General features: G+C 40.8%; 3 protein-coding genes across 4 annotated transcripts; 2 read left to right on the top strand and 1 right to left on the bottom strand.

Annotated features, from left to right (window-relative positions):
* The first annotated feature begins 2,300 nt into the window (after positions 1 to 2,300).
* LOC143000849 (chloride anion exchanger-like) lies at positions 2,301 to 10,141 on the top strand. The gene is made up of 20 exons (XM_076150301.1): positions 2,301 to 2,454; positions 3,240 to 3,379; positions 3,875 to 3,985; positions 4,108 to 4,268; positions 4,424 to 4,588; positions 4,715 to 4,867; positions 5,343 to 5,425; positions 6,092 to 6,239; positions 6,326 to 6,439; positions 6,956 to 7,033; positions 7,123 to 7,218; positions 7,323 to 7,429; positions 7,988 to 8,057; positions 8,153 to 8,245; positions 8,418 to 8,513; positions 8,984 to 9,211; positions 9,294 to 9,348; positions 9,472 to 9,611; positions 9,728 to 9,787; positions 9,940 to 10,141. The coding sequence occupies exons 1-20, from the start codon at positions 2,324 to 2,326 to the stop codon at positions 9,964 to 9,966; spliced, it is 2,256 nt and encodes a 751-aa protein (XP_076006416.1). The 5' UTR covers positions 2,301 to 2,323; the 3' UTR covers positions 9,967 to 10,141.
* An 895-nt stretch (positions 10,142 to 11,036) lies between these two features.
* Positions 11,037 to 18,073, top strand: LOC143001103 (chloride anion exchanger-like). The gene is made up of 19 exons (XM_076150603.1): positions 11,037 to 11,164; positions 11,337 to 11,476; positions 11,954 to 12,064; positions 12,169 to 12,335; positions 12,561 to 12,725; positions 13,568 to 13,720; positions 14,178 to 14,260; positions 14,356 to 14,503; positions 14,762 to 14,875; positions 14,977 to 15,054; positions 15,295 to 15,390; positions 15,478 to 15,584; positions 15,862 to 15,931; positions 16,314 to 16,409; positions 16,494 to 16,589; positions 17,081 to 17,263; positions 17,377 to 17,431; positions 17,531 to 17,661; positions 17,744 to 18,073. Exons 1-19 carry the CDS (start codon positions 11,037 to 11,039, stop codon positions 17,762 to 17,764), a joined length of 2,142 nt encoding a protein of 713 aa, XP_076006718.1. The 3' UTR covers positions 17,765 to 18,073.
* A 673-nt stretch (positions 18,074 to 18,746) lies between these two features.
* cbll1 (Cbl proto-oncogene-like 1, E3 ubiquitin protein ligase) lies at positions 18,747 to 22,777 on the bottom strand. 2 transcript variants are annotated; one of them, XM_076150606.1, is made up of 6 exons: positions 22,674 to 22,777; positions 21,676 to 21,840; positions 21,028 to 21,134; positions 20,697 to 20,780; positions 20,550 to 20,623; positions 18,747 to 20,089 (listed from the first exon to the last, which is right to left on the bottom strand). In XM_076150606.1, the coding sequence occupies exons 1-6, from the start codon at positions 22,684 to 22,686 to the stop codon at positions 19,075 to 19,077; spliced, it is 1,458 nt and encodes a 485-aa protein (XP_076006721.1). In that variant the 5' UTR covers positions 22,687 to 22,777; the 3' UTR covers positions 18,747 to 19,074. The 2 variants fall into 2 exon arrangements, with proteins under 2 accessions (XP_076006721.1, XP_076006719.1); XM_076150604.1 differs by having other exon boundaries at positions 21,676 to 21,843; positions 22,674 to 22,746.
* Positions 22,778 to 24,014: the final 1,237 nt, after the last annotated feature.

The raw sequence follows: 24,014 nt of genomic DNA, 5'->3' as shown, positions 1-24,014 counted from the left end.
CTAAATACTGTATCTATCACAATGATGCAGAAATAAAAGCCTAAAGACCTCCAGATTTCCATTGCCATGTCTGAGGTGATGATAAGGTTGTCTGAGCCGCTGCTAGAACTTCTGCTGTACAATCAGAATTAAATGTGTTAATGAACTTCTCACTCTTCTGTCAAAAAAAGAAGATAGATATGAATCAATAACTGATTTTGACCAGATGAAAATGATATTATGTATTTCCCCATGTTGTGTACAGGATCAGTATCAGATTTAAGGCCGAAAAGATTAGATTCAAACCAAAGCATGAAATCACATCACATCACAATATTGAATAAATATGGAATTAAACTGCCATAGGGAGCATAAAGATACAATAATTGTTCATTCCAAGAATAATAATAATAATTGTATTATATTGTTCCATTGCTGAGTTGGTTACTATTATTGGTCCATTAAAGGTGCCTTACCTTAGATATAAGGGTATAAGAGCCCTATGCATTCTAAACAGCATCGTAATTGTAATGTAATGTAATTGTAATTGTTAACAACAACTCATCATCGAAAAAATATCATATATCACAACAATTTTGAAAATGACAACACATTGAAAATGTTGATGGATAGAAACACAATATATTAATCGTGAATCGAGACATTTGTGAATGACAAGATGATTAATCTGTAAAGTTGTTCATAAATATGTTAACCACAATTAAAGAACCACGCTTACACACACGTGCACCTGTCCACACAACATTCTTATAATTATTTATTAATGGAAATCATCAAGTGGAAAGTAGTTGACCTTGGGGTAATAAACAGGGGCTCAGTGTTCCAGGGTTTATGATTCATTTATCACTGATCATGGCACAACAAAGGCAATCCGAAACCACCTGATGAAAGAGATCAAATCAGATCAAATAGTTTCACTGCAGCCATGTTCATGTATCAACTGTATAGAAACATTAGCGTTTCACGTACAGGGTTAGAAATTCACATCTGAAATACCGACATAAAAATACTGGTTGATTACGACTTTAAAGTTTAAACACACACACACACCGTATACATACAAACTCATACACACATACAGGGACATCCTGGACAAACAGTGCGGCTTGACATTAGCTCCACTTAATTCTGGACTGACACTTAGATAAGGTCATTCACACACATTTCCTGTAATGTTTGCTTTCCAGTTGATTTGTACTGAAACTAGCGAGGATTACACCCTCTCTCTCTCCCTCTCTCTCTCTCTCTCTCTCTCTCTCTCTCCCTCTCTCTCTCTCTTTCTTATCTGATATGGCAGTGGTAGTTTTCAGCAGGTAGTTCTCTGCCCTGTGTGCTTTGAAAAACTGCACTCTGACATTTTATAAAATAATTTTTTTTTTTTGATGAATGAATAAGATGAGTTATAGTTTTATTAATAAGCTCTAAATCTTTCATGTCCAGAATCAGGGAGTCATAGTTTCTCATCACACTTCGTTCTGAAATGATAAACATGTCCAATCCATCCGTCCTCCTATTTTTGGCCTTGAAGTACACTCCAAAGGGCTATAGCCAACTATTTCCCCTCCTGCAGAGCTACTTGATTTCCACTTCATAACAATGACCTGTCCTATGCTGTGCTGTTTGTCCTGTCCACTTCCTCCCCATCCTGCCCATCAGTAACAGCAAGCTCCTTACAGGTGGGAAGCCTCTACTGAGACATAGAGTTTACAGATATCAGTTGGAACAATGGTCAAGGATAGGGCAGGGATCCAGCTGTTGTGCGAAGCAAAGACTTCATATTTGCTGTTAATAATTACAGTTGTGATAAGCAGCAAAAGTGGCTTTTATTGATGGCAGGACTGTCTCAGCTCCTAGTTGATCTCCAGGAGCTGGTAGAGGAGGAAGGAAGGACGACAGCGTAGAAACTTTGGATTTGGATTTGACTCTTTCAGGTACGTGGGATTTGGATATGAGGGTTCCCATAAAAGATATTGGTTCATTTCAGAGCGATGGATTAGTATGGGTGACCTGAAGAGAAGTATTGTGAATGAAGGGAGTAAATACTTCCTCAAGTGTTTTAGATCATTTTTTAACTGTGAAGGATTTGAGTTACTTGAGTGATAGATTTTTAGTCTTCATCCCAGCTCAGAACAGGTCACTCCTGACCTGACTGACGCTTTCCCTGTGTGTATGAGGTCTGGGCCTTTGTAGTTCACTCCTAATGGTGTTTGATGAATGAAGTTCAAAGGCAACGCATGAACCTCTTCCTAACGTAATGAAATTAACGGATCTCAGAGCCACATAGAGGAGCAGCAGCAGCAGTCCACTGGGCAGTAGAGGCAAGATGATACGACCAGGAGCCAAGCAGTACGTGGTGGCCAGGCCACTGTACTCGGACGAGTCCTTTGCAGAGGAGCATGTGAAGGTTTACAGGCAGCGCAAAAGCATGCTGGAGCACGTCAAGCAGTATTTCACGTAAGGAATATACACTTTGCTGTCCACTTTGTATGTGAAGCCAGATTAAGGGATATTTATTGTTTTACTGTTTTTTATATATGCGGTATGTCTCAATATAACTTTACTGTGTGCATTGTAGCGCTTTGGGTGTGGGAGAAGAAAAGATATGCATTTTTATGGATCTTAAGATAGAGGATTTCCCTTCTTTAAAACTGTACTCGACCGAATGTTTCCCCAGTTTCAGAATAACATAATTCATAGATACAAATCTTTCAGCTCAGTTTTTAGTGGCTGGTTATGGTTGGCTGGAATTACAATGGTTACAGTTTGGGTTGCATTCCCTATGAAGTCAGAGTTGTGTCAGATCCAGCTGTCCAAGTATATGTGATGCATCTTTTGTAACCATGAAAACACATTTGCTGCTACATTTGAGCCTCTTTCCCTTCTTATTTTCAGTCTACTCTACACACTGATTTTTTGTTTCTCTTAATCAGAGCTTTGTGTCTATGGTGACAGAACAGAACAGAAAGTTTCCATAATGATAACAGTTGTGACATATAGACAAATGCCATCATCTCACTGTATTATTATTATTATTGTTAATATTTGCCATGGAAATTAAAATGTCTGAGAAAAAAAATATTGAAAATTGTATTAACTTGAGGCTACAACCAGCCACCATATCTGTCTGTTGTCTGTCTTTGATAACATAAACTTAAGGTTTAGATTGGCTGCATGGTCCATCCTTTTACATTGTTTTTCTATTTATCATGAGCATGACATACAGCTTGTTGTTGTTGCAGATGTGATTCTAAACGAGCCAAGAATGCAGCTCTCTCTCTCCTTCCAGTCATTGGCTGGTTGAGGATGTATCGAATCAAAGAGTGGCTGTTCAGTGACATTGTATCTGGGATCAGCACTGGACTGGTGGCTGTCCTGCAAGGTAGAATTCAACAGCTACAAATATATCAGAAATAAGATTTAACACTTCAAATCAAACAGCAGCCTTAAATGCATCTCTGTTTTTAGAACTCATAAATACAAATGCACATGACAAAGTAAATCAAATTTTCGGCAATCATACCAATTTCAACAAAATCAGACCAAGATATTGATCCAGATGTGGCAGGTAAATGATATGATTGGAAAGGAATCACATCAATGGAGTCGCTATAGATGTCATAAACATGCACCTGTCACAAGACTGCCGGAGGATAATGGTGAGCCATCAAAACAGAATAGTCTTGACATACAGTATTTCCAGGTATACTGTAGATTCAGAAGATGATGTCAGCAGTGGAGCTTTACAATTAATGTGCAAGATAATCTTCCACTATCTAATCTGGGAGAAAAATGTATAGATTGGAAAGTTCGAAGGGCAAATTTGTAAATTAGTAGATTATTTATGCATGTGTGTGTGCATGCATGTGTTTTTCAGGTCTGGCCTACTGTTTGCTGGCCTCCTTGCCAGCATGGTATGGACTCTTCTCGGCCTTCTTTCCTGTCGTCATTTACTTCTTCCTGGGCACCTCCAGACACATCTCAGTGGGTAAGGCCAGTGTGTGTTGTGGGGGTGGGTTTGTAGATATTTTCCCCAAGCTGTGGTGTCCACACACACACACACACACACACACAATTATCCCATTATGAATCCCAATCTCTCTCTCTTAGGTCCATTCCCTGTCTTGTGTCTGATGATCGGCTCTGTGGTGACCAGGCTGGTTCCTGATATCGGGCCACCTCATAACATCCCAGGGTTTGAAGGCCTGACAATTGATCAACAGAGAGTGCTGGTAGCCTCTTCTGTGACCTTCCTAACGGGTATTATGCAGGTAAAACACGGCTACTACAAACAGCCTAGCAGCATTCAATCATAAAAATGCTGTGGTGTGCTGAAGTGGCACCAGTATCCAAACTCCTTTCCTGAACCATCGTGGCTTTGTTCACACAAAATCTTACCCCAACCCCAACTGCTCTGTCTTTCCAGCTGGCGATGGGAATATTCCAAGTAGGTTTCGTTGTCATGTACCTGTCCGACACTCTGGTATCCGGCTTCACCACTGCGGCTGCCATCCACATCCTGGTGTCCCAGCTCAAGTTTGTGTTGGGGCTGCAAGTCCCAGGCCTGAGTGGGCCGCTATCTATCATATACGTGAGTATATAAGTATATAAGTAAAAGACAATGAGTCTCAAACTTTTTCACTGCTTAATATGTAAGGAATGTGGGTCATTTGTCTGAAAGTTCAATGATGTTTTGCCCTTTCCACTCCTTTCCCAGACCTTGGAGGACATCTTCACCCAGATAACCAAAACCAATATCTGTGATGTGGTGATATCTGTGGTGATAATGGTTGTGGTCTTCATTGTGAAGGAGATAAACGACAGATACAAATCCAAGCTCCCTGTGCCAATCCCAATAGAGGTTATCATGGTGAGGGCCATTGGTGAAAGTCATTATTCTGTCACTGATAGTTGTACTTCAACCACAACTGACCATATCTGGTAGGTCGTCTGAGTTGCAATGACAAGGAGTGCAAACACACAGGGAATTTCCAATATGTGAAAAAAAAAGGAATTGTTGTCATCCTTCCAAATGTTATGATAGCATCAGATATTGTAGGCATGATGGTTATATAAACAGTAAGAGTGATAATATTTTCATGGTTGCATTGAACTTGAAGGAAGAAAGAAAGAAAGAAAGAAAGAAAGAAAGAAAGAAAGAAAGAAAGAAAGAAAGAAAGACGAAAGAAAGCCAGAAAGAAAGAAAGAAAGAAAGAAAGAAAGAAAGAAAGAAAGAAAGAAAGAAAGAAAGAAAGAAAGAAAGAAATCATCGTAGTCATCTGTATACCAGGGGATTGAAACTAATCCCAATCAGGACTAACATATTTGTGTTGATTCCTCCTCAGACTGTCATTGCATGTGGAGTTTCATATGGATTTGACTTTAAGACGAAATATGGCATTGATACTGTTGGACATATTCCAAAGGGGTAAGAGGTTTTGCATAACAGAGCAAATTAAAAAAGTTAGCTACATTGTTTTACAACTGATTTAACAAACATTTCTGTAACTGAACCTTCTCTTTTGTCACTTTTTGCAGTGATTTATTATATTACAGATACACGTAATAGTTTTATCTCTAAGGGTCTTGAACTTGAAGGGAACATACTGTTCCTTCTTAGAAGACACATTTGTTGACATCATCGAAAAGATTATCCTGGGCTATGTAGAGGCAGATCTGTGCTTTATCACCTAATCAGAGTCTCTACGGTCATGACAATTCTGGACTGCTGTCATATCCTCTCAGCAAACAAGTCAGAGAAGGCTGCTGGAAAGTTGTGTGTATCCCCAAATAAGTGGAGAATATTATGAATATACATGAGAAACAAAATTATCTGTGACCTGTAATGTGAAAAGTTGAGTCCATAAAAATCAGTAGTGCCCTAGTGCATCTGTATGTCTACATGTTAACTTATGAACACTTTTAGATTCGAAGGCTCTGTTAATGGACTAAGCCAAATTTCCAGAATTACTCATGTTTGACCATTATGTAACTATGATAAAGAATGTCATTTGTGAAGGTAGTGTTAACATTCAAACATCTATATCTTAAATTACCAAAATATGTAAACAAACTTAAACAAACTCATTCCCAGGTACGAGTCTCCAATGGCCCCAAACCTGCACATCTTCCAAGAAACAGCAGTGGAAGCTTTCCCCATGGCCATTGTTGGTTTTGCTGTGGCCTTCTCTGTTGCAAAGGTCTATTCTGTAAAGCATGATTACACCATAGATGGAAACCAGGTATATGCCCAATGATGTGACATGTATATAAAAGCTGGAAGTATTGTAAATGCTTATGTTTGGATAATGAGAGGTGTTTTCTACAGGAGCTAATAGCCTTTGGAGTGAGCAATATCTTTGGAGCTTCTTTCAAGTCTTTTGCAGCCAGTACGGCTCTGTCCAGGAGTGCGGTACAGGAGAGCACAGGAGGCAAGACACAGGTGAACATACAAATCTCATTTGAATATTCATCATATATTCATCATGGTTGTAATTAAAATAGTTTCAGAATTTAATCAAGGATGTTTTGGATGTCTCAAACTCAAACATTCACTGTCAGGTGATTCAGGATCACAGAATGTTAAGACCAGGGACATAAGCAACAAACCATTTACATTACTTTCAAATGCCAAAACGATTATACTAAACTAAACAATACATATTGAAAAGTGGATACGTTCTTCATTCTTGAAGTTATGAGGTAGATTTGTACTGCTCAAACTTTTCAGCAGTGTGACATAAAATCAAGATTCATTCCCCATATGAGTCATAAATGATCATATGGGGAATGAATGATGTACAAGTCTGCCCTCTAGTGTTTGAAAAAAACATTAGTTGTGACTTAATTACCACAACAATTCCAACAGACGAGAGACCTGACAATTAACATTAATTATTTTCTCTCATCATCTTTGAAAGGCATCATTTTCATATATATCCCCTGTGTTCCCATTTAGTTGGCCGGTCTGCTGTCAGCCATCATAGTGATGATTGTCACTTTGGCCATTGGATTCCTACTGGACCCCCTTCCTAAGGTAAACAGGGCAGCGCCTCAAATTCAAGACCACCACGTAAGAGATGTATGCAAATTTGGATTGAGCGTGACCTGACTTTGTGTTTGCAGTCAGTGCTTGGCGCCGTGGTCATCGTCAACCTGAAGGGTATGCTGATGCAGTTTAGAGAAGTCCCGTACTTGTTTAGGAGGGACAAGCCAGACTGTGTACGTTCACTCACATGTACTGGAACATTTCTTGAAGAACTTTTTTAAATTGAGAAATGTCCTCACTTATGAATAACCTGTTATGGTCCATTGTCCATGTGCAGGTGGTGTGGTTGGGTACCTGTCTGGCATCCATCTTGCTGGGGCTGGATCTTGGATTAGCTGCAGGCCTTGGGATCGAGCTTATCAGTGTTGTCCTTAGAGCTCAGTTGTAAGTATTGTGGCTAACAAATGTAACTCAGAATTTTATAATGATTTTATATGGTTTCTCTTGCATTTTCTCTTTAAAAACGTAACAACACTTAATGTTCTGTTGTTTGTTGACAAAAAGTCTGAAATGTTTCTTTGGATTCGTATCTAAAGTATAAGGGTCACAAGTTAGTCTCAACTTGGATTTGACTCACAAATGTAGGTTATCCTGGCATTAAATTTGCACTGGAACTGAAATGGAAACTCAATGATTCAGACTTGTGACTTGTGTTGACTTGAGACTTCATCGCCGAGGCTTGTGCCTTCTTGCAACTACCAAAACAAAGATTTGGCCCTACCTGTGGTTAGTATTAGCGAGTATAATTGCATTGTAAATGGGGGTTCTAATGCTTTATAGTTCAATCATAAGCCCACATAGCATAGGTTGTCTTCCTGCGGGTTTCTCACTTTATGATAAACCATTGCATCAGTCATCGGCGTCTTCCTGATCAATCAAACTAACCAATAAGACAAACAACCTCACAACCCAAATTGTTGTTTTTCTTGTCTTGTCTTGTAGCCCTCGCTGCAGTGTGCTGGCCAACATCAAGGGAACTGATATCTACAAAGACAAGAAGGATTATACTGATGTAAGCGCTCACACGTACTTTCTCATAACTATGGAGACAAATTGGTTGCTATCACATTCATTAACGCCAAAGTGATTAACACGCTGCTCCTCCAGATATATGAGCCAGAAGGAGTGAAGATCTTCAGGATCCCTTCGCCAATCTTCTTTGCCAACATTGAGTTCTTCCGGAGCAAGCTGGTGGAAGCTGTAAGGATCACAGTGCTTAGTCTTGTTTATAGAAACTTCCAGTAATTGATAAAGTATTACCATATACACTTCTATCTCACTCTATAAACACACTGATTGCCTGATATTGTTACTCAACTGACAAATATTATGATTCCATCCTCTGATTAATGTTTAATCATTGTCTTATCAGGTTGGATTTAACCCATTGAGAATATTAAGAAAGAGAAATAAAGCTTTGAGGATGATCCGAAAACTTCTGAAGAGGGGCGACCTGCAGTGGACATCAGTAAGTGACTGTGTTCAGCCATAACCTCCATCCGTCCATATCTAAATGGCACATTACATTACAATGTTTCCTTAGACAAGGATGTTTTTAAATCAAAGAAATCAGTCATATGTTTCCCATTACACACAACCATTTTAAGAAAACCTGTACATTTGCATGTTTTCTGTTTTTGTCAAAGATTAAACCAATCTGAAAGAAAAAACATTCCATGATTGAACATCCAGTAGGTTTGAAGCAGGTGAATTTTACTGCTGATTCTTTTGGAAACAAAGCAATTCAGTCATAATGCTATTAAAGTCATTTCTTACTTTTTAGGCCACAACACGGAATCACTGAAAATGCCATTCTCTGTGTTGAGGCATGGAGCAGTTAAAGAAGAGCATTCAAATTTGTTGTCGTGTGATTCGAGGCATCTGATGTCAAATGTCATCAGAATAAGTGACTGAATGAATCATATTCTTCAATTACAGAAAGGTTTCCTGAATACCTCATCTGGACCTATCAGGGAAGCAGAGGATGAGAGCAACATGGAGGAGCTGGACCTGCCTACTGACTTCAAGGATTTTCCTGCACGGATCGATTGGAATGCTGAGCTTCCCGCCAACATTGTTGTTCCCCAAGTGGACGTCCACAGTCTGATCCTGGACTTTGCTGCTGTCTCCTTCTTGGACATCTCTGCTCTGAAAGGACTCAAAATGGTTAGTTGGTGGTTCAGAACATGAATAATGGCTCATGGTCAAATCACTGCGGCTGTTTATGTTTAATGTTAATCTTTTGCAGGCGTTGAAAGAGCTGATTCGCGTTGAAGTTGAGGTCTACATTGTGGCTTGTGATCGTAAGTACAGGATGAGACTTTGACTTGAACATTATTTGGATAGCACGTCTGCATATCTTGTTTTTCCCCCAAAGGTCTGTCAGCGAAATACTATTAAGCTGTGTTCTCTCTCCTTGCCTTTAGCATACATCCTGGAGAAACTGCATGATTGCTGCTTCTTTGATGACGAAGTTCAGCCATCAATGTTCTTCCTGACATTGCATGATGCTATGCTGCACATCCTTGACAAACATCCAGAGTCAACAGAAAATAAGTCTGGAATGGTAAAGCAGATAAAGCAGATGCCTGTGACATCAGTGTTTGAAATCATACGAAAATATCTTGTGCAAGTACCTGAATCGCCACAGAAACCTATAATTGTGTATATTTAACTCTGCAGATAATGACATCAGTCACAGTTCACAACCATGGAGGCAGTTTGAGGAGCAGAGATAGAAATGTAAGTAAAAAAAATTGTACTACTACCTAGTAACTATAATTCCATTTTGAGAGTCTCCCCTTTCCTCTGCCACTGACATGAAAAAAGAAATTCTAGAGTGGTGAGACATGCTTCAAAAGGGAATAAAGACAAACTCTTACATCCCCCCACAGGCACCAGAGCCAGAAACCAAGTTCTAACTGGATGTGAAAACGACGGAGCGAACCCAAAAGCAAAAAGAACAAATGTTTTACAGATCATCTAGTGCAATACACAATGAATGATGAGATCCTGTGCCATTGTTTGCAAATGTACATCTGAAAAACTAAGTTTACATGTACGGTATTTACTGTAATGTAAGCGGACATTTTTTGTGGCCTTGATGTTTTTTATACTGTATATTGTGAAACTGTAGAAAATGTAGGTGCAATATATTTGACATGTTGTATAGTTATAGTACAGTTTCACGACAATTCACGTAAATTGACTTTTTGACAATAAAAATACGTGCACTGAGCAAAATATGAAAATGTATGATTTTGTAAATGTACATTTTTGTGCTTGAGTAAATTATTTGTAAGAGATTACATTAAACAGTACATGTTGATGATTTCAAATTAGTAGTGCATTCAATGCCTGTAGGTGTGCCAGAGGTTGTATCATCAGAGATCCAGCTGGGAATTTTGATCACAGGCTTCACTTTCCTCTCATTATTCCACGCCAGTCTTGCCACCCAGAAGTCTGCAATCAGAGATATCTGAGCCCATTTAAATCAGAGTCCTTCTCGCATTAAACTCCCCTTCAGTTTTTGCTGGGGATATATTTATTGACAAATGCTCATTGGTAGTCGTGACACGAACCCAACTGTGGCACTGAATGTCCACTGGCAACTTCAGATACAAGCCTGTCTTTGCACCTCCACCTGATTGCACTAAGGCGGGTGGAGTAGACACTGTGTCATCTGTATGTATTTTTAACTGTTTCATTCTTCTGACTCTCATAAAACAATGGGGAAACATCTTCACCTCCATTTCATCTTGTGAACAAACAATAAAACATTACATAAAGTTAATTGCACGCACATCTTGTCAATTGTCAATGATTGAACAAGGTAAAGACAAAAAGGACAGTGATGTGAATGGCTCAGATCACAGATTAGATGCACAGATAGTTGATCACTGCACAGGAGAACTACGGCCAAAGGTGCTGTCGGGAATTTATATTAATTTCATACTTTTGACACACAGGCTTGGACTTCTATAGTGTGAGGATGGCGACTTTGAGGAAACTTTATGTGGTGACCAGACCCGTGCATTCTGAGGACAGCCTTGGAGAGGAATACATGAAGATCCATAGAACACATAAAAGCATGTGCGACCATGGTAAACAGTACCTGACGTAAGTGATCCGTGAGTATTTGCTGATTGTTCACGCTCGTTGCAGAAAACATTTCAGGCGACTCTCAACAAAATTAGTCTTTGGAGGCTTTGAAAAAATTAGTGTGGCAAAAATTGTCAGATGAGCTGCTCTATTTGTGATGTACAGCAGCTTTGTTCTGTCCTGCATACAGCTGTGATGCAAAACGTGTCAAGAACATAGGGCTCTCTCTTCTGCCCATCATTGGATGGATGAAGATCTACAGAGTTAAAGAGTGGCTGCTAGGTGATGTGGTGTCTGGGGTCAGCACTGGTCTGGTGGCCATTATGCAAGGTAAGCAGAAGGCAAGAAGAGGAACTGGTGATCTTCTGAGGGATTAACAAGTACAACTACCAAAGAAACTACCAAACTGCAACTGTAGTTTTGTCTCATTTCCCACATTAAAATCATATGAATAACATATCATATTATATTATATTATATTATATTATATTATATTATATTATATTATATTATATTATATTATATTATATTATATTATATTATTGTTCGGATTGTTATATATGGTATGATGTGATGATAAAATGTTTATAATTGCATCATATCACAACCGGTAGTACACCACATACAGTATATGACAGATATGCCATGTTACCATTTAGACTATGATACAATACACACCAGTCTATGTAAAGTGTATTTAATGAAATGATATACACAGCTATAATTAAAAAAATAATATATATATATTCTGACAGGATATATTTTTGTTCTGCAGTGATATCATTTTGTGTGTGTGTGTGTACTCAGGCCTTGCTTTCTCATTGCTGGCCTCGCTGCCACCGAGTTATGGCCTCTACACAGCTTTCTTCCCCATGCTCATCTACTTCTTCATGGGTACTTCAAGACACATATCTATAGGTATGTAATACAAATGTTGTCATTGCAAAGTATTGCATTTACTACAAATGCAGCTCAGAATAGTGGGGTAACACCAATTTGACTTCACCGGACCTTTCCCGCAGGTTCCTTCCCAGTCCTGAGCCTCATGGTGGGAGCTATTGTGTTGCGCATAGTGCCAGACAACGACATGGAACCGTCAGTAAATATCACAGGATTAGAGGGTCTGACCATGGAAGAGAAGAGAGTCGTCGTGGCCTCTTCCGTCACATTCCTCATGGGGATTTTCCAGGTACATTGTTGAAATAATACAAAGCAGGTGATCTTTGCAGGTTGACCTTTCAGACAGTCTTTCATTTCAGTTTGTGTTGCAGTGTGGAATTTACCTCGTAGAGGTTCAAATCCTGCTTATGGGAAATAGTTGACAGCTAGAGATCAACCATTTTAAGAAATGTTGCAAAATTCATCGGGCCCAGTTTTTGCTAATATCTAATATGTCCACACCTTTCTCTGCCAGCTTGCCATGGGTGTTCTGCAGGTGGGATTTGTTGTGGTCTATCTGTCTGACACACTGGTGTCTGGCTTCACCACAGCAGCTGCTGTCCACATCCTGGTGTCACAGCTCAAGTTCGTGTTGGGGCTGACAGTTACCAGCTTCAATGGACCACTCGCCATCATATATGTAAGTCCAGGATTATTATAGCTTTAAATACGGTTAAAAATTGTTAAAGAGAGGAGGCATTCTAGTCTCCCTTTGTATATCCATCCTCATCATTCAGACAGGAGGAGGAAAAGAGGGAATCACAGAAGTGTTAAATGTTGTAAATGTTCTAATTCCCGAGTTGCCCAGTTTTGACATTTTGTGTACATATGAATTAAAAGTCACTCATGCATAACTCATCTGCTATCCAGACAAAAAAACGGCTGCCAATGGCCCTTTAGTAATTCCAGACAAAGAGCACCTGCGTGACAAGTGGTACAGTACTTGTAACTTCCAAACAGGGATGTGGCACACGAAGGGCACATAAAAGTTGTCCAGTTGGTAAACTGAATTGTGTCTGGTTATAGGGGCAGTTGCGTTTTTTATAGAAAGAGCCCGTATTAACCTCCAGCATTGTTTACCTCCTATCAACTGATCTATCAAAGTATACTCGGTTTACTGCAGTGTATGTTAAAGTTTGCCTTTGATTTTTGACATCAAGGAAGTTTAATAAAAAATGTTAAGAGCCCAGACAAAGTTTTGTGACCTTATGTACCTTATTTATTTATTGGAATCAACTTTTATCATGTAAAAGAAAATGTCCCATAGTGTAGTGGTCCTCATATCTTACACACAGAAGGTCCTAAGTTTAAACTTCACCGCAACCATAATCCTTTTTTTGATTTGTATTTAAATATCATCTCTATGTCGCTTTGGACAAAAGTGAGTAAATGTAAATGTCCCCTCCATGATTTCCACTTTCCCACCCTAACATTTCATCTTTGTTCATGTTGACTGCCAATCTGTTGGTTCCCTCCTCACAGACCCTGATAAATATATTCGACCAGATCACCAGCACCAACATCTGCGACCTGGTGACATCCATACTCATCATGTTGATGGTGTTTATAGTGAAGGAGCTGAACGACAAATACAAAGCCAAGCTGCCTGTACCAATCCCCATAGAGATCATCATGGTGAGGGGAAAGTCATTTTAGCCTCTTAACTACAAGTTCATACAAGCTGAATTGTCTGGACTATTTTCTAAACGATCTGTTTCAAGATTTTATTTTATTCCCTGCCAATCGACTTTAAGAATAAACACACAGAGACTTGTAACTTGCTTGTGAGATCAAAGTTCCATTATTGGAGCTTGTTGGTGCAGTCAAGAAAGCCTAACACAACAGTCACATGCTATATTGTTGGGAATCAAATCCAATATGCAATTAACAATAACCTATAAACCCATCAGGTATCATTTACAAAACAGGCAACTCAATGTTTAACTGTGTTGTAATACCTCCCCCAAGCAGGTTTCAAGTCTCTACCTGTTGATTTATGTGTCAAAATGAATAGAAACCAGTTACAATCTAAGGTTATGTTTAGCCTTATTGATAAGTGTCAGACGTGTTTGTCTCTTTTCTTCTCACATAGACTGTGATAGCTTGTGCTGTGTCCTATGGCTTCGATTTTGAAAATAGATTTGAAGTCACAGTCGTGGGTGTAATGGATAAAGGGTAAGTCTTAAGTCCTACACTTGATTCAGTAGATTGTGGATATAAGAGGATGAGCTGGCTGCTGTCTTTGAATGCATAAATAAAGGCCTTTACAGGTACAAGACTCCCTTCGCTCCTAATGTGGGAGTCTGGAAGGAGAGCGCTGTGGAGGCCTTCCCTATAGCCATCGTGGGGTTTGCTGTGGCTTTCTCTGTGGCAAAGGTCTACTCTATCAAACATGATTACACCATTGATGGGAACCAAGTAAGTCCGATTGCTTAAGCCTGGCAGGAAGTGCAACACTTCACACAAGTTAAATGGCAGATGCTTCTTATCTCTCTCCACATAGTTGCAGAGTTAATGGATTACTGATACAGAGTAACAAGTATGACACTCCCTGTAGAATTCCAAATCAAGTTGTATAATAAAGAAATAAAGTCAGTGTATGTTTCCTGCTTTTATGTTAGCATCTTAAAAACAAGATGAGCAGGTTGAGTTGTTTCATTCATCTTTCCCTCTAAGGAACTGATTGCATTTGGGGTCAGCAACATATTCGGCGCCTCCTTCAGGTCGTTTGCGGCCAGCACGGCACTCTCCAGGACGGCGGTGCAGGAGAGCTCGGGAGGCAAAACGCAGGTCACAAAACAAATCCCTGGATGTTTACAGCATTGGTTTGACTGTATCGCAGATTTTTAGTAGGTCAAAAGAATGAATCATTAACTTTTCCACAAATGAAGGTTGCAGGGCTGATCTCAGCAGTCATGGCCATGATAGTTACTCTCTCACTTGGGTTCCTGCTGGAGCCACTTCCAACGGTGAGATCATCCCGTTTAGCTTCATTTAAAAGTCTCTTTCTCTGATACCAGTACAGATGCAATTATAGTATAGTTTCTTTCCCATTGAAACTGGAGAGTGTTTGTATGTTTGTGTTGAGTTGCAACAAGCGCCATGTGTCCAATCGCTTCCAAAATTAAACATAAAGAAACGTACATACATGAACAAACTAAGTGACTGAGGCTGATGCTGATTTGACTTGATCCCTCTCATGGTTCCAGTCTGTCCTGGGTGCCTTGGTCATTGTCAACCTGAAGGGCATGCTGATGCAGGTCAGAGAGACTGTGTACCTGTGGAGGAGGGATAAAGTAGAGCTTGTAAGTGTTCAGTAAATGTATTGGGTAAACTACTACTTTACATAGTGAGGTTATTTGCCCCTGACTCTCCTCTTTGCTCCTGTGCAGGTGGTGTGGGTGGGAACATTTCTTGGCGCCATCCTATTGGGACTGGATCTGGGTCTGGGTCTGGGTTTAGGGGTGGAGCTGCTCACTGTCGTCTTCAGGACTCAGTTGTAATTATACATTTTGTATCACTTGACAGACAATAAATGTGCTAATCAGTCACAAAGGCCAAAGATTCCAATATACTTAATGATAAAAAACAAGTTGTACATAATCCCTCTTGGATTCAACAAACGATTGGTCTTAAGTTTATTGAGATTTCTTTAACACAGTGGCATCTTGATTGAAGTTACTGGAGAATGTGCAGTAAAACAAATTAAACAAAAGATGCATGTAGATCTTTTTTTTCCAATATATTGATGATGAACCCTGCTCATGTTGCTCCAGTCCACGCTGTTCTGTCTTGGCTAACATGCCTGGAACTGACCTCTACAAAGACTGCAAGGATTATGTGTCCGTAAGTGTATTGAGTCACATTAAGCAACATTCATCTGAAATCTTCCTTTGCATTTTTTTGTTGCAGTAGCAGACAACTTGTTGTCTTCATGACTTCTTCTTACATTGCTGGTCTAAGTTTAAGACTTTTTGTCATAATATCTGACTGTGTTATCTGTTTAATTTTGATCGATTTGATGAAACACTTTGCAAAGCTCACTCAAGAACACTGTTATAAATAAAGGAGCAAACTTTGCCTCACCACCATGACATTACATCACATCAAATCTGTCTTCGTGCTGTTTACCTGGTTGGGCCTCCCATTCAAAAGAGAAGGTTCAGCAACAAAGATAAACGTTTTCATTTTATGTTCTAATGTGAAATCATGTGTGTTCCTTTATCAGACATACCAACAACCAAAGGGAGTTAAGATCTTCAGGATACCGTCACCGCTTTTCTTTGCCAATATCGACTTCTTCAAAGACAAACTGGCACAAGCTGTACGTATGCCATGGTGTAACTTGCTGCTGTCACCTGCCTCAGAGGGTGTTTGTCTTCATTATGACGATACTTGTTTGTTCCAGGTTGGCTTTAACGCCCTGAGAGTTTTGAGGAAGAGGAACAAGGCCCTGAGGAAAAACAAGAAAACGATGCAAGACACAGATCAAACATATACAAAGGTGAGAAAGCAAAGATATGAGTGAGGAAGAGGACATTTTCACAGTTTTAACACACACATTTTAACCATACGGCATATGGAGGCTTTAAAAAAAGGCCATCGACTCATCAGACAGGCGGTGGAGCAGGCCAACCCAAAATGTGTCTTTTTCTAAAAGCTTTTTAATTCACATTCCAATAATTCGATCCCAGTAATTCTTTTAAACAAAAAGCAGAAAGGTCATGAAAGGTGATACAATTAAGTGTAGATAACAGGTTTAAAGAGGCTTGCATGATGATGTGATAATTGTTACCTTGAGATAATCTATGGAAACAACTGATATCAATTATGTTCCTGTTAAAAATGAGAAAATGCTGTAGTAAATTGAACAAAGCTGCAATTGGGCTTTTCTGTCATAAACCTTTATATGAAGATGCTTTGGAACATCTAAATATCAAGTCTGAAAAATCTGTCATACAGACCACAGAGCCCTCACACACACACAATTCAGAGGAGGAAATCACTGCAAACGCCCTGGGCAGATACACTGAGGATGGGGGCCCTCGTCTCTGGGTTGACTCGGATCGAGTGTTGCCCGCATTCATCAGCATTCCCAAGGTGGACATCCACAGCCTGATCCTGGACTTCTCTGCTGTATCATTCCTGGACGTCTCTGCTATGAAGGGACTCAAAACGGTATGGACATCTTAAAGCTGAATTAAATCACAAGTGACTTCAGCTCCACCTTCTAGCTAATTTTGGGTGAATTACTCATATTACATCATTATAAATCAATGCATTTTCGCCAGACGGTCAAAGAGTTCCTTCGTATTGACGTGGACGTTTACATAGTTTCCTGTGACGGTGAGTTTCCTCTGCATCTCTCAAAATCAGATTGTGAAATCAGTGATGAAGGGAATGTCACCTATGGAAGCCTCTATCACACTGCTCCCTTGTTCACAGCGTACATCATGGAGAAACTGCACAGCTTCATGTTCTTCGATGAGGAGATCCAGACCTCCATGTTCTATCCGACTCTTCATGACGCTGTGCTTCACGCATATGAAACACACAAGGATGATAAAGGGGGTGTGGTAAGAAACAGCTTCATGTCTGTGTGGCTGCAATCCCTCCTGCTTACTGGTGTGTGTCTGATTTAATTTACATCTCTTCCAGGTATCAAGTACCAGGATCTAGTGGTGCAACTGTCCCAGCAATGGCTTCAGATACTTTTACAAATGTTATATACAGTTATTTTTAACTTTCTGCGACCTCTACACTGTCTCTATCCCATAAATTACTTTCCTTAACATCTACACTTGTGCTCTGCTCACATTTATTAAAATCCATCATTTAATGTGTTCAATAGAAAGAGTCCAGTCTGTTATTTTGTAGACAAGGGATGTGCATCACACTATATTGTAGTATAAATGTCGCTTCATTTGTTTCAGGCTATCAGGCATTATAAGGGAATATTAACATGGTCAAGTGGATTCAAAATGAAAAGAACACAAACAGCTGATAAGGCATCAACAAATGATTCGAATTAACACTTCAAAGCATAAATGCAACTGTATGTCAGTGACAATAGGCACATGTTCAAAAAAAGCATCATCAGAAAAATACAAGTCCTGATCTCACCGAGTCACACGATCATCACTCTGTGCCAAGTGCTTCCACATCACTGATTTCTTGCACTTTCTGCTTTTGACGCCACCGGATTCAGTTCTGACCACCACACACTGTGCACAATGTAGATGTGTGATAGTCCCTCACATTACATGAGCTGAAGCTACAAACATTAACTGATTCATACTTCAAGGTCCATTGTGGGTTAAGATACTTTGTAAAACAAAAACAAAAAAATTACACTATCTGAATACTGGTGATATTAAAAATAAATTTTCCAATAGGCAACATAAATGCAATTCTGTTTTAACTCTTTGAACTAAAAGAAAATCAATTTTTTTTAACAACTCCAGGCATAGTAAAAGTAAAATGTCTAATAGGACAAAACAATTTGTATTTTTGTCTTTATTATGTTTTTCAAAATAGATGAGACCCTTAAATGTTTTGCAACAAAAAGTGGTGTTTTGTTGAATATAACTTATCTGGTATCCACTTTATAATTCATCTTTGAACTCAGCTGGTGTCACATTAAAAAAAGATAAGATGGAAATATGATGTTAAAAATTTATTTGAGACACTGAACGTCTTTAAATGTATAGTACATATGCATGAAATTAGCTGAAATATATACAGACATATTTACCATAAGCTTTTCAAAAAAAAAACAGGGACACTCCAGCTCTTGGCAGAGTCTAAATCATGTTCAGTGGGAAGTTCAGTACAGTTAAGAAAAATGTGCACCACACACATGTTCGCTTTGGGGCCAAAATGAAAGTTCTACATCCAGCAACCCTGAGGTTTACTATCACATTATCCAGACAATTGGTGTGGAGCAGAGTGACGCAGTTAAACCAATACCCATTCACTGATGTGGCAGTTTACTGATAATATGGCCGGTAGCGGCCCTGATCTGGGTGGTGTGGTCCAGGCATCTGGCCCTGGGGAGGGGGACCCTGCATCCGAGGAGGGGGAGGGCCTCTCGGAGCAGGCCACATTCCAGGACTGAGTCCCCCCGGCTGGTTGAAGGGGGGACTGAGGGTGCCCTGGTCTTCGGGGAACTGTTGCATGGAGTTAGGGTTGTAGTGATGGGGTGGGGGCGCATTGACCGGTGGGCCGCTGTGTTGCGGAGGAGGTCCTGGGTGTGGGTGGTTCATATAGGGGGGCATCTGGCTCATGATGTGGCCTGGAGGTGGAGTGATTGGTGGGGGCGCCGAGGACATAGGAGGAGGGGCTTGGTTGTACACCATGTGTGGTGTCCCAGAGCCCTGAGGAGGATGCTGCATAGGATGGTTGATAGGGGGCGGAGGAGGAGGCGGGGGGCCGAAGTGCTGCTGTGGTGGTGCCATCATGTGGTGAGGGTGGGACACTACAGGCGGCTGGCCAGGATAGTCCCCAGGGTGGTGGTGGGGTGGCTGACCAGGGCCTGGCCCCCCAGGGAGGGGCTCACGAGAGGAGGATGAGTCATCCTGGATGGGCACGGTGATGAGGTTGCTATGTTTGCGGGTGGTTACCGTGGCAATGCGGAACGTCTCAGGACCCATACCAGAGTTTGGGGGTGGGGCGTCGTGAGCGTTCTGTGGCGGTGGCTGGCTGTAGGGGTCGTGGTTCCCATGCTGGAGCGGGTTGGGGAGATGGACGTGGTTCTTGGGTAGGTGAGGTGGGGGCAGACGGAATCGGTCATTCACCTCAGAGGACGGGGGAAGGTGCACGGGCTCGGGGCGGCCCGCCGCGGATTTTGCTGCCCTCATGTGGCGGTGATTGACATGGGCCTGCAGGTCACGCTGGGACAGGTAGGTGCGCTTGCATCCTGACACAATGCTGCACATGTAGAGAGAACCGCGCTGACACTGTTCAATACGCTGCACTGGGTCTGTGCAGCTATACAGGGTGAGACTAAACAAACAGGGACAAAAGTTCAGTGACACCAGGCGCGCGCGCCACACACACACACACACACACACACACACACACACACACACACACACACACACACACACACACACACACACACACACACACACACACACACACACACACACACACACACACACACACACACACACACACACACACACACACACACACACACACACACACACACACACACCTTTTGAAAAATGCTCCTGCCATCTCAGTCTAGCTAATGTGATTAAATGGTGAATAAAAAATGAATTGTGATTAAAATGGAAGACGATTCAATTAAAAGTCAACAAATTTACATCTACGCTGCTATTTCTTCCAGTTTCCCCATTATTTCTCTACTTTCTTTTGGAGTAAGAGTAATTTCATGATAAATATGTCTGAGTGTAGACAATAAAACCTTTCTCAGTAAACATGTCAGAGATCAGCTCACCCTGGACACATCTTCTCTCCTTTCTTCTCGTGAAGCAGAGCACAGTCATAGCAGAAGACGTGTTTACAGGGGATCTGCGGAGTCAGAGGGTGAGGGTTAGACATGAGAGAAGAACCTTTTAGAGAAATTAGATCAACCAACACCTACCATCCGTCCATAAAGCTGAATAGGAAGACCGCATTTGTCACAGAAGTGAATCGGTACTTCGTCCCTTTCTCCAATGAGATTTAACTGTTGGAAAAGAAACAAGTCGTAATCCCAGATTTGTCATTGACATTTCCATTACATCACATACGGATTTGGATATTCCTAATCACTGTGTGTACTTGCATGGCCTTATCGCAAAAAAAGGCAATGAAGCTGTTTACATGCACAACATCAACAGGATCCAGCTGCTCTTAGTATGCTCCATGTGTTCAAGACATTACTAATGTGTTTGTCATTAGTGTGCCCATTAGATTCTTTACAGTTTACGCACCTTATAATCCCAGAAGAGCTGCTGGGGGAATCTCCTCTGAGTTCCAAAGACGTCACCGGCTTTTGCTCCACAATCAAACCTCTCCTCTGGCTTAAAACTGTATCCATCTGGTGAAAAACAAGAGTACGGTATTGATTTTGCAATTCAGAGTGAGCAAGAAACCATCGGAGCCAAGAATACTCAATAGAATGACGTAATGCATTGTTCCAAAAGTGGTACGCAAAGATGTTTTTTTAAGGGTCACTGAAATTATTCTTGGATATCCAAAGCAAAGCAAGGAATATTTGTTTTGGTATTATTGACTAATAAGCTGATCGACCAGATGGAAACTGGAAAAGTAATGTGGCAAAAGAAACAGCTCAAAAAAGTCAGATGCATGTCACATTGTGCTCATGAACACGAATTTAAAGAAACTGAATATTTGTCCAATAACATCACCAAATACAATGCAAAAAGTAAACACCAAGCTCAAACAACACTTCTAACATTATCAACAAGAAACAAGACAAGAAGCTCGACATTCTGCCACGACTAGTATTTGTTCAGGGATAATAAACAGGCAAAAAGCAACATTCTCATCCAAGCATAAACCTAAACCTTGCGGTTCTCTCAAAGCAACATTGTAAGTCATATGAATGAGAAACTCACCGGTTTCTGCAGTCTCGATCTTAACCGGCCTGCTGATCGGTCTCTGAGCGCGAGGTGGAGGTTTGCTCCTGATGGGCTGCTTGCACAGGAGTTTGATGGGGATCCGTCTGCGGACATCGGGGCCACCCAAACTCCCGGAGCCATCGCTTCCTTGAAGATCATTGTCTGCTGAGGAAATCGGGAAGAAAGAATTAAAACTCTGCTTGTGTGGGTCTCCTTTAGATTTTCTTTATAACTTCATTTGGGGTAATTCCATCGACGACCAGGACACAAAATGGCGAATTAGATTCCTGACCACATACACTATTATTTGACTCAACTGTTTATGTTGGTTATGTGTATGGTTATGTTCTTATGTGAAGACATCAAGGTTGAATATGGAGCCCAAACTCAGCCTGTATCTTCGTTACTGCTCTTTCACAATTTTTTACAGGGGCTTAGCAACCTCGCTGAGTTGGACTTAACAATAACCGGCTTTAAGTCTAAATAAAGGGAAGAAACCGATCGTTAAACATTCTTTAGGTAAACTATTTGAATGCGCCTCCCTCCCAACTAGCCCCGCTAGCTTAGTTAGCACGCTGCTACTATTGGTCAGGAAGCCTTTTGCATCCCAACTCAATCGCATTTAGCCCTGCCTGAGTGCAGGAATGACACTGTTCCGTAAGACACAACGTTACGACATTGACTCAACTGTAACGTCTCATGTGGCCGCGTCTGCTCGGCTAATTAGCACTTAGCTCGTCCACTTTGGATGAACACTTGTTATGACTTGAGAGCTGTGGCGTGTCGTTAGCCAGCTAAGCTAACCTGGACCACGCTAGCTTCGATAGCGGCTTTGACAGATAACAACGCCGCAGCGGGGAGATCAAGTCTCCACTGCGAGCCTTTCGTGTCGCTTTATCCGTGGGATTGACGGAACGAAGAGTAACCGCGGCACGAGAAGCGCGTCGCGTAATCCGAATTTGCAAAAGTCGGCCCTTACTAGACAGTTTGCTTACCGCTTTGGTCCATGATCCGACGAGTGGGCGCGGTGCATTATGGGAGAGCAAAGGAGATGAAAGGACGGAGGAGGAGAGGAAAGGAAAGAGATGTCAAGGAGGAGAGTGTGTTCAGAATGAGGTAATGATGATGAAGAGTGACAGGCGAGCAGATGCATCAATCAATCAATCCAATTTACTTACAGCATTCTTCATTGCTTTACCTCAATGATTGAGTGGTTAAGTTGAGTTCTATGCCAGTGTGTTCCCTACAACTATAGTGCTTATAAACGAAACGGAACGAGCGTCTTTAAAGCGTCTCTCGCTTACACACACAAACACCAGCTGTCTATGAATGACAGACTGACGCCATAGAGAGACGGCTCTGTATGACGTCATGTATCTGCCTTTAATACAAGAGCGTTTCTGCGCTTGTGGTGAATGTTTCTACATGCTTGAACATAGTTTTAATAAGAGTTTGTAGTATAGTTTTCCGAAGGCTGTTGACTGGCTTCTAAGGCACACATGGAGGCGCAGTGGCAATTTCGCGCTCAAACTGGCGGTATAGTATACCAACATTTTATAACATTTATTTTTTACAACAGCAACAGGTGCAGCGAGGTGACACGCTCACACAATGACTGTGAGGTTTGCAAGTGATACACCTTCGTTTATTTCAACAAGAGTCTCTACCTTTTCTTTTTTTTGCCGACCAACCCCCCCTAATATGTCGCACCTTCACTCTAACTACCTGAGCCCCCCCCCCCCCCCCCCCCCACTCGCTTCTTTTAAAGTATGTTTATCCAGTTAATCAAAAAATAATTAGCAACTTTCTCTAGTACTGTATTTGTAGATATGTGTGCCTCCATATCTCGCTTTTCAATTTTCACTTTCTTTCTTTCTTGGTTTCCCATTTTCAAGCTTTGTGAGTCCTCAATTATTGGCTGAAGGCAAATCAATACATTCGATTGGCCACCAGCATGTTTGTAAATATGCAGCACCTGTTAACTCCATCATGGTGGGGAGTTGGGCTGTCAAAATACAGTCGTTTGTGAAAAGTAAATTAGTCGTATTCATCATACTCTCACATCGTTTGGTATGGGCGAAATTTTAAATTCAAAAAGGAAATATGCACTGTAGTGGTTTTGACTGAACTGCCGCTGTAATAAAATGTTAAACGTTACAACTGTGTTCATCAACATACCTAACTAACTTTGGCAGAACTAATAATAATACCATATATCACACAGTTCATTTAAAAGCATAGGCTGTGGACACCATTAACACCATTAAATATGCGTTGTCCGGTTGAATGCAAAGAAGTTAAAAAAATGACTTGGTGTTGGTTAGTTTAATTGAGTT

This window comes from Genypterus blacodes, unplaced genomic scaffold (genome assembly GCF_046128005.1).
Source record: "Genypterus blacodes isolate CSIRO-AG114 ecotype Tasmania unplaced genomic scaffold, CSIRO-AGI_Gbla_v1 ptg000007l_1, whole genome shotgun sequence".
Lineage (NCBI taxonomy): Eukaryota > Metazoa > Chordata > Actinopteri > Ophidiiformes > Ophidiidae > Genypterus > Genypterus blacodes.
The sequence above is the reverse complement of the archived record's forward strand: the minus strand, read 5'-3'. Positions and strand labels throughout refer to the sequence as shown.

Coding starts and splice junctions, on each gene's coding strand:
- LOC143001103 (XM_076150603.1), top strand. CDS start 11,037: ATGGCGACTTTGAGGAAACTTTATGTGGTGACCAGACCCGTGCATTCT. Junction 16,410..16,493: donor AAGACAAACTGGCACAAGCT/GTACGTATGCCA, acceptor TGTTTGTTCCAG/GTTGGCTTTAACGCCCTGAG. Junction 17,662..17,743: donor AGGATGATAAAGGGGGTGTG/GTAAGAAACAGC, acceptor CATCTCTTCCAG/GTATCAAGTACCAGGATCTA.
- cbll1 (XM_076150604.1), bottom strand. Junction 20,624..20,696: donor TTCAGCTTTATGGACGGATG/GTAGGTGTTGGT, acceptor CTGACTCCGCAG/ATCCCCTGTAAACACGTCTT. Junction 20,090..20,549: donor GGAGAGAAGATGTGTCCAGG/GTGAGCTGATCT, acceptor CTGTTTGTTTAG/TCTCACCCTGTATAGCTGCA.
- LOC143000849 (XM_076150301.1), top strand. CDS start 2,324: ATGATACGACCAGGAGCCAAGCAGTACGTGGTGGCCAGGCCACTGTAC. Junction 3,380..3,874: donor ACTGGTGGCTGTCCTGCAAG/GTAGAATTCAAC, acceptor TGTGTTTTTCAG/GTCTGGCCTACTGTTTGCTG. Junction 7,034..7,122: donor TACTGGACCCCCTTCCTAAG/GTAAACAGGGCA, acceptor TTGTGTTTGCAG/TCAGTGCTTGGCGCCGTGGT.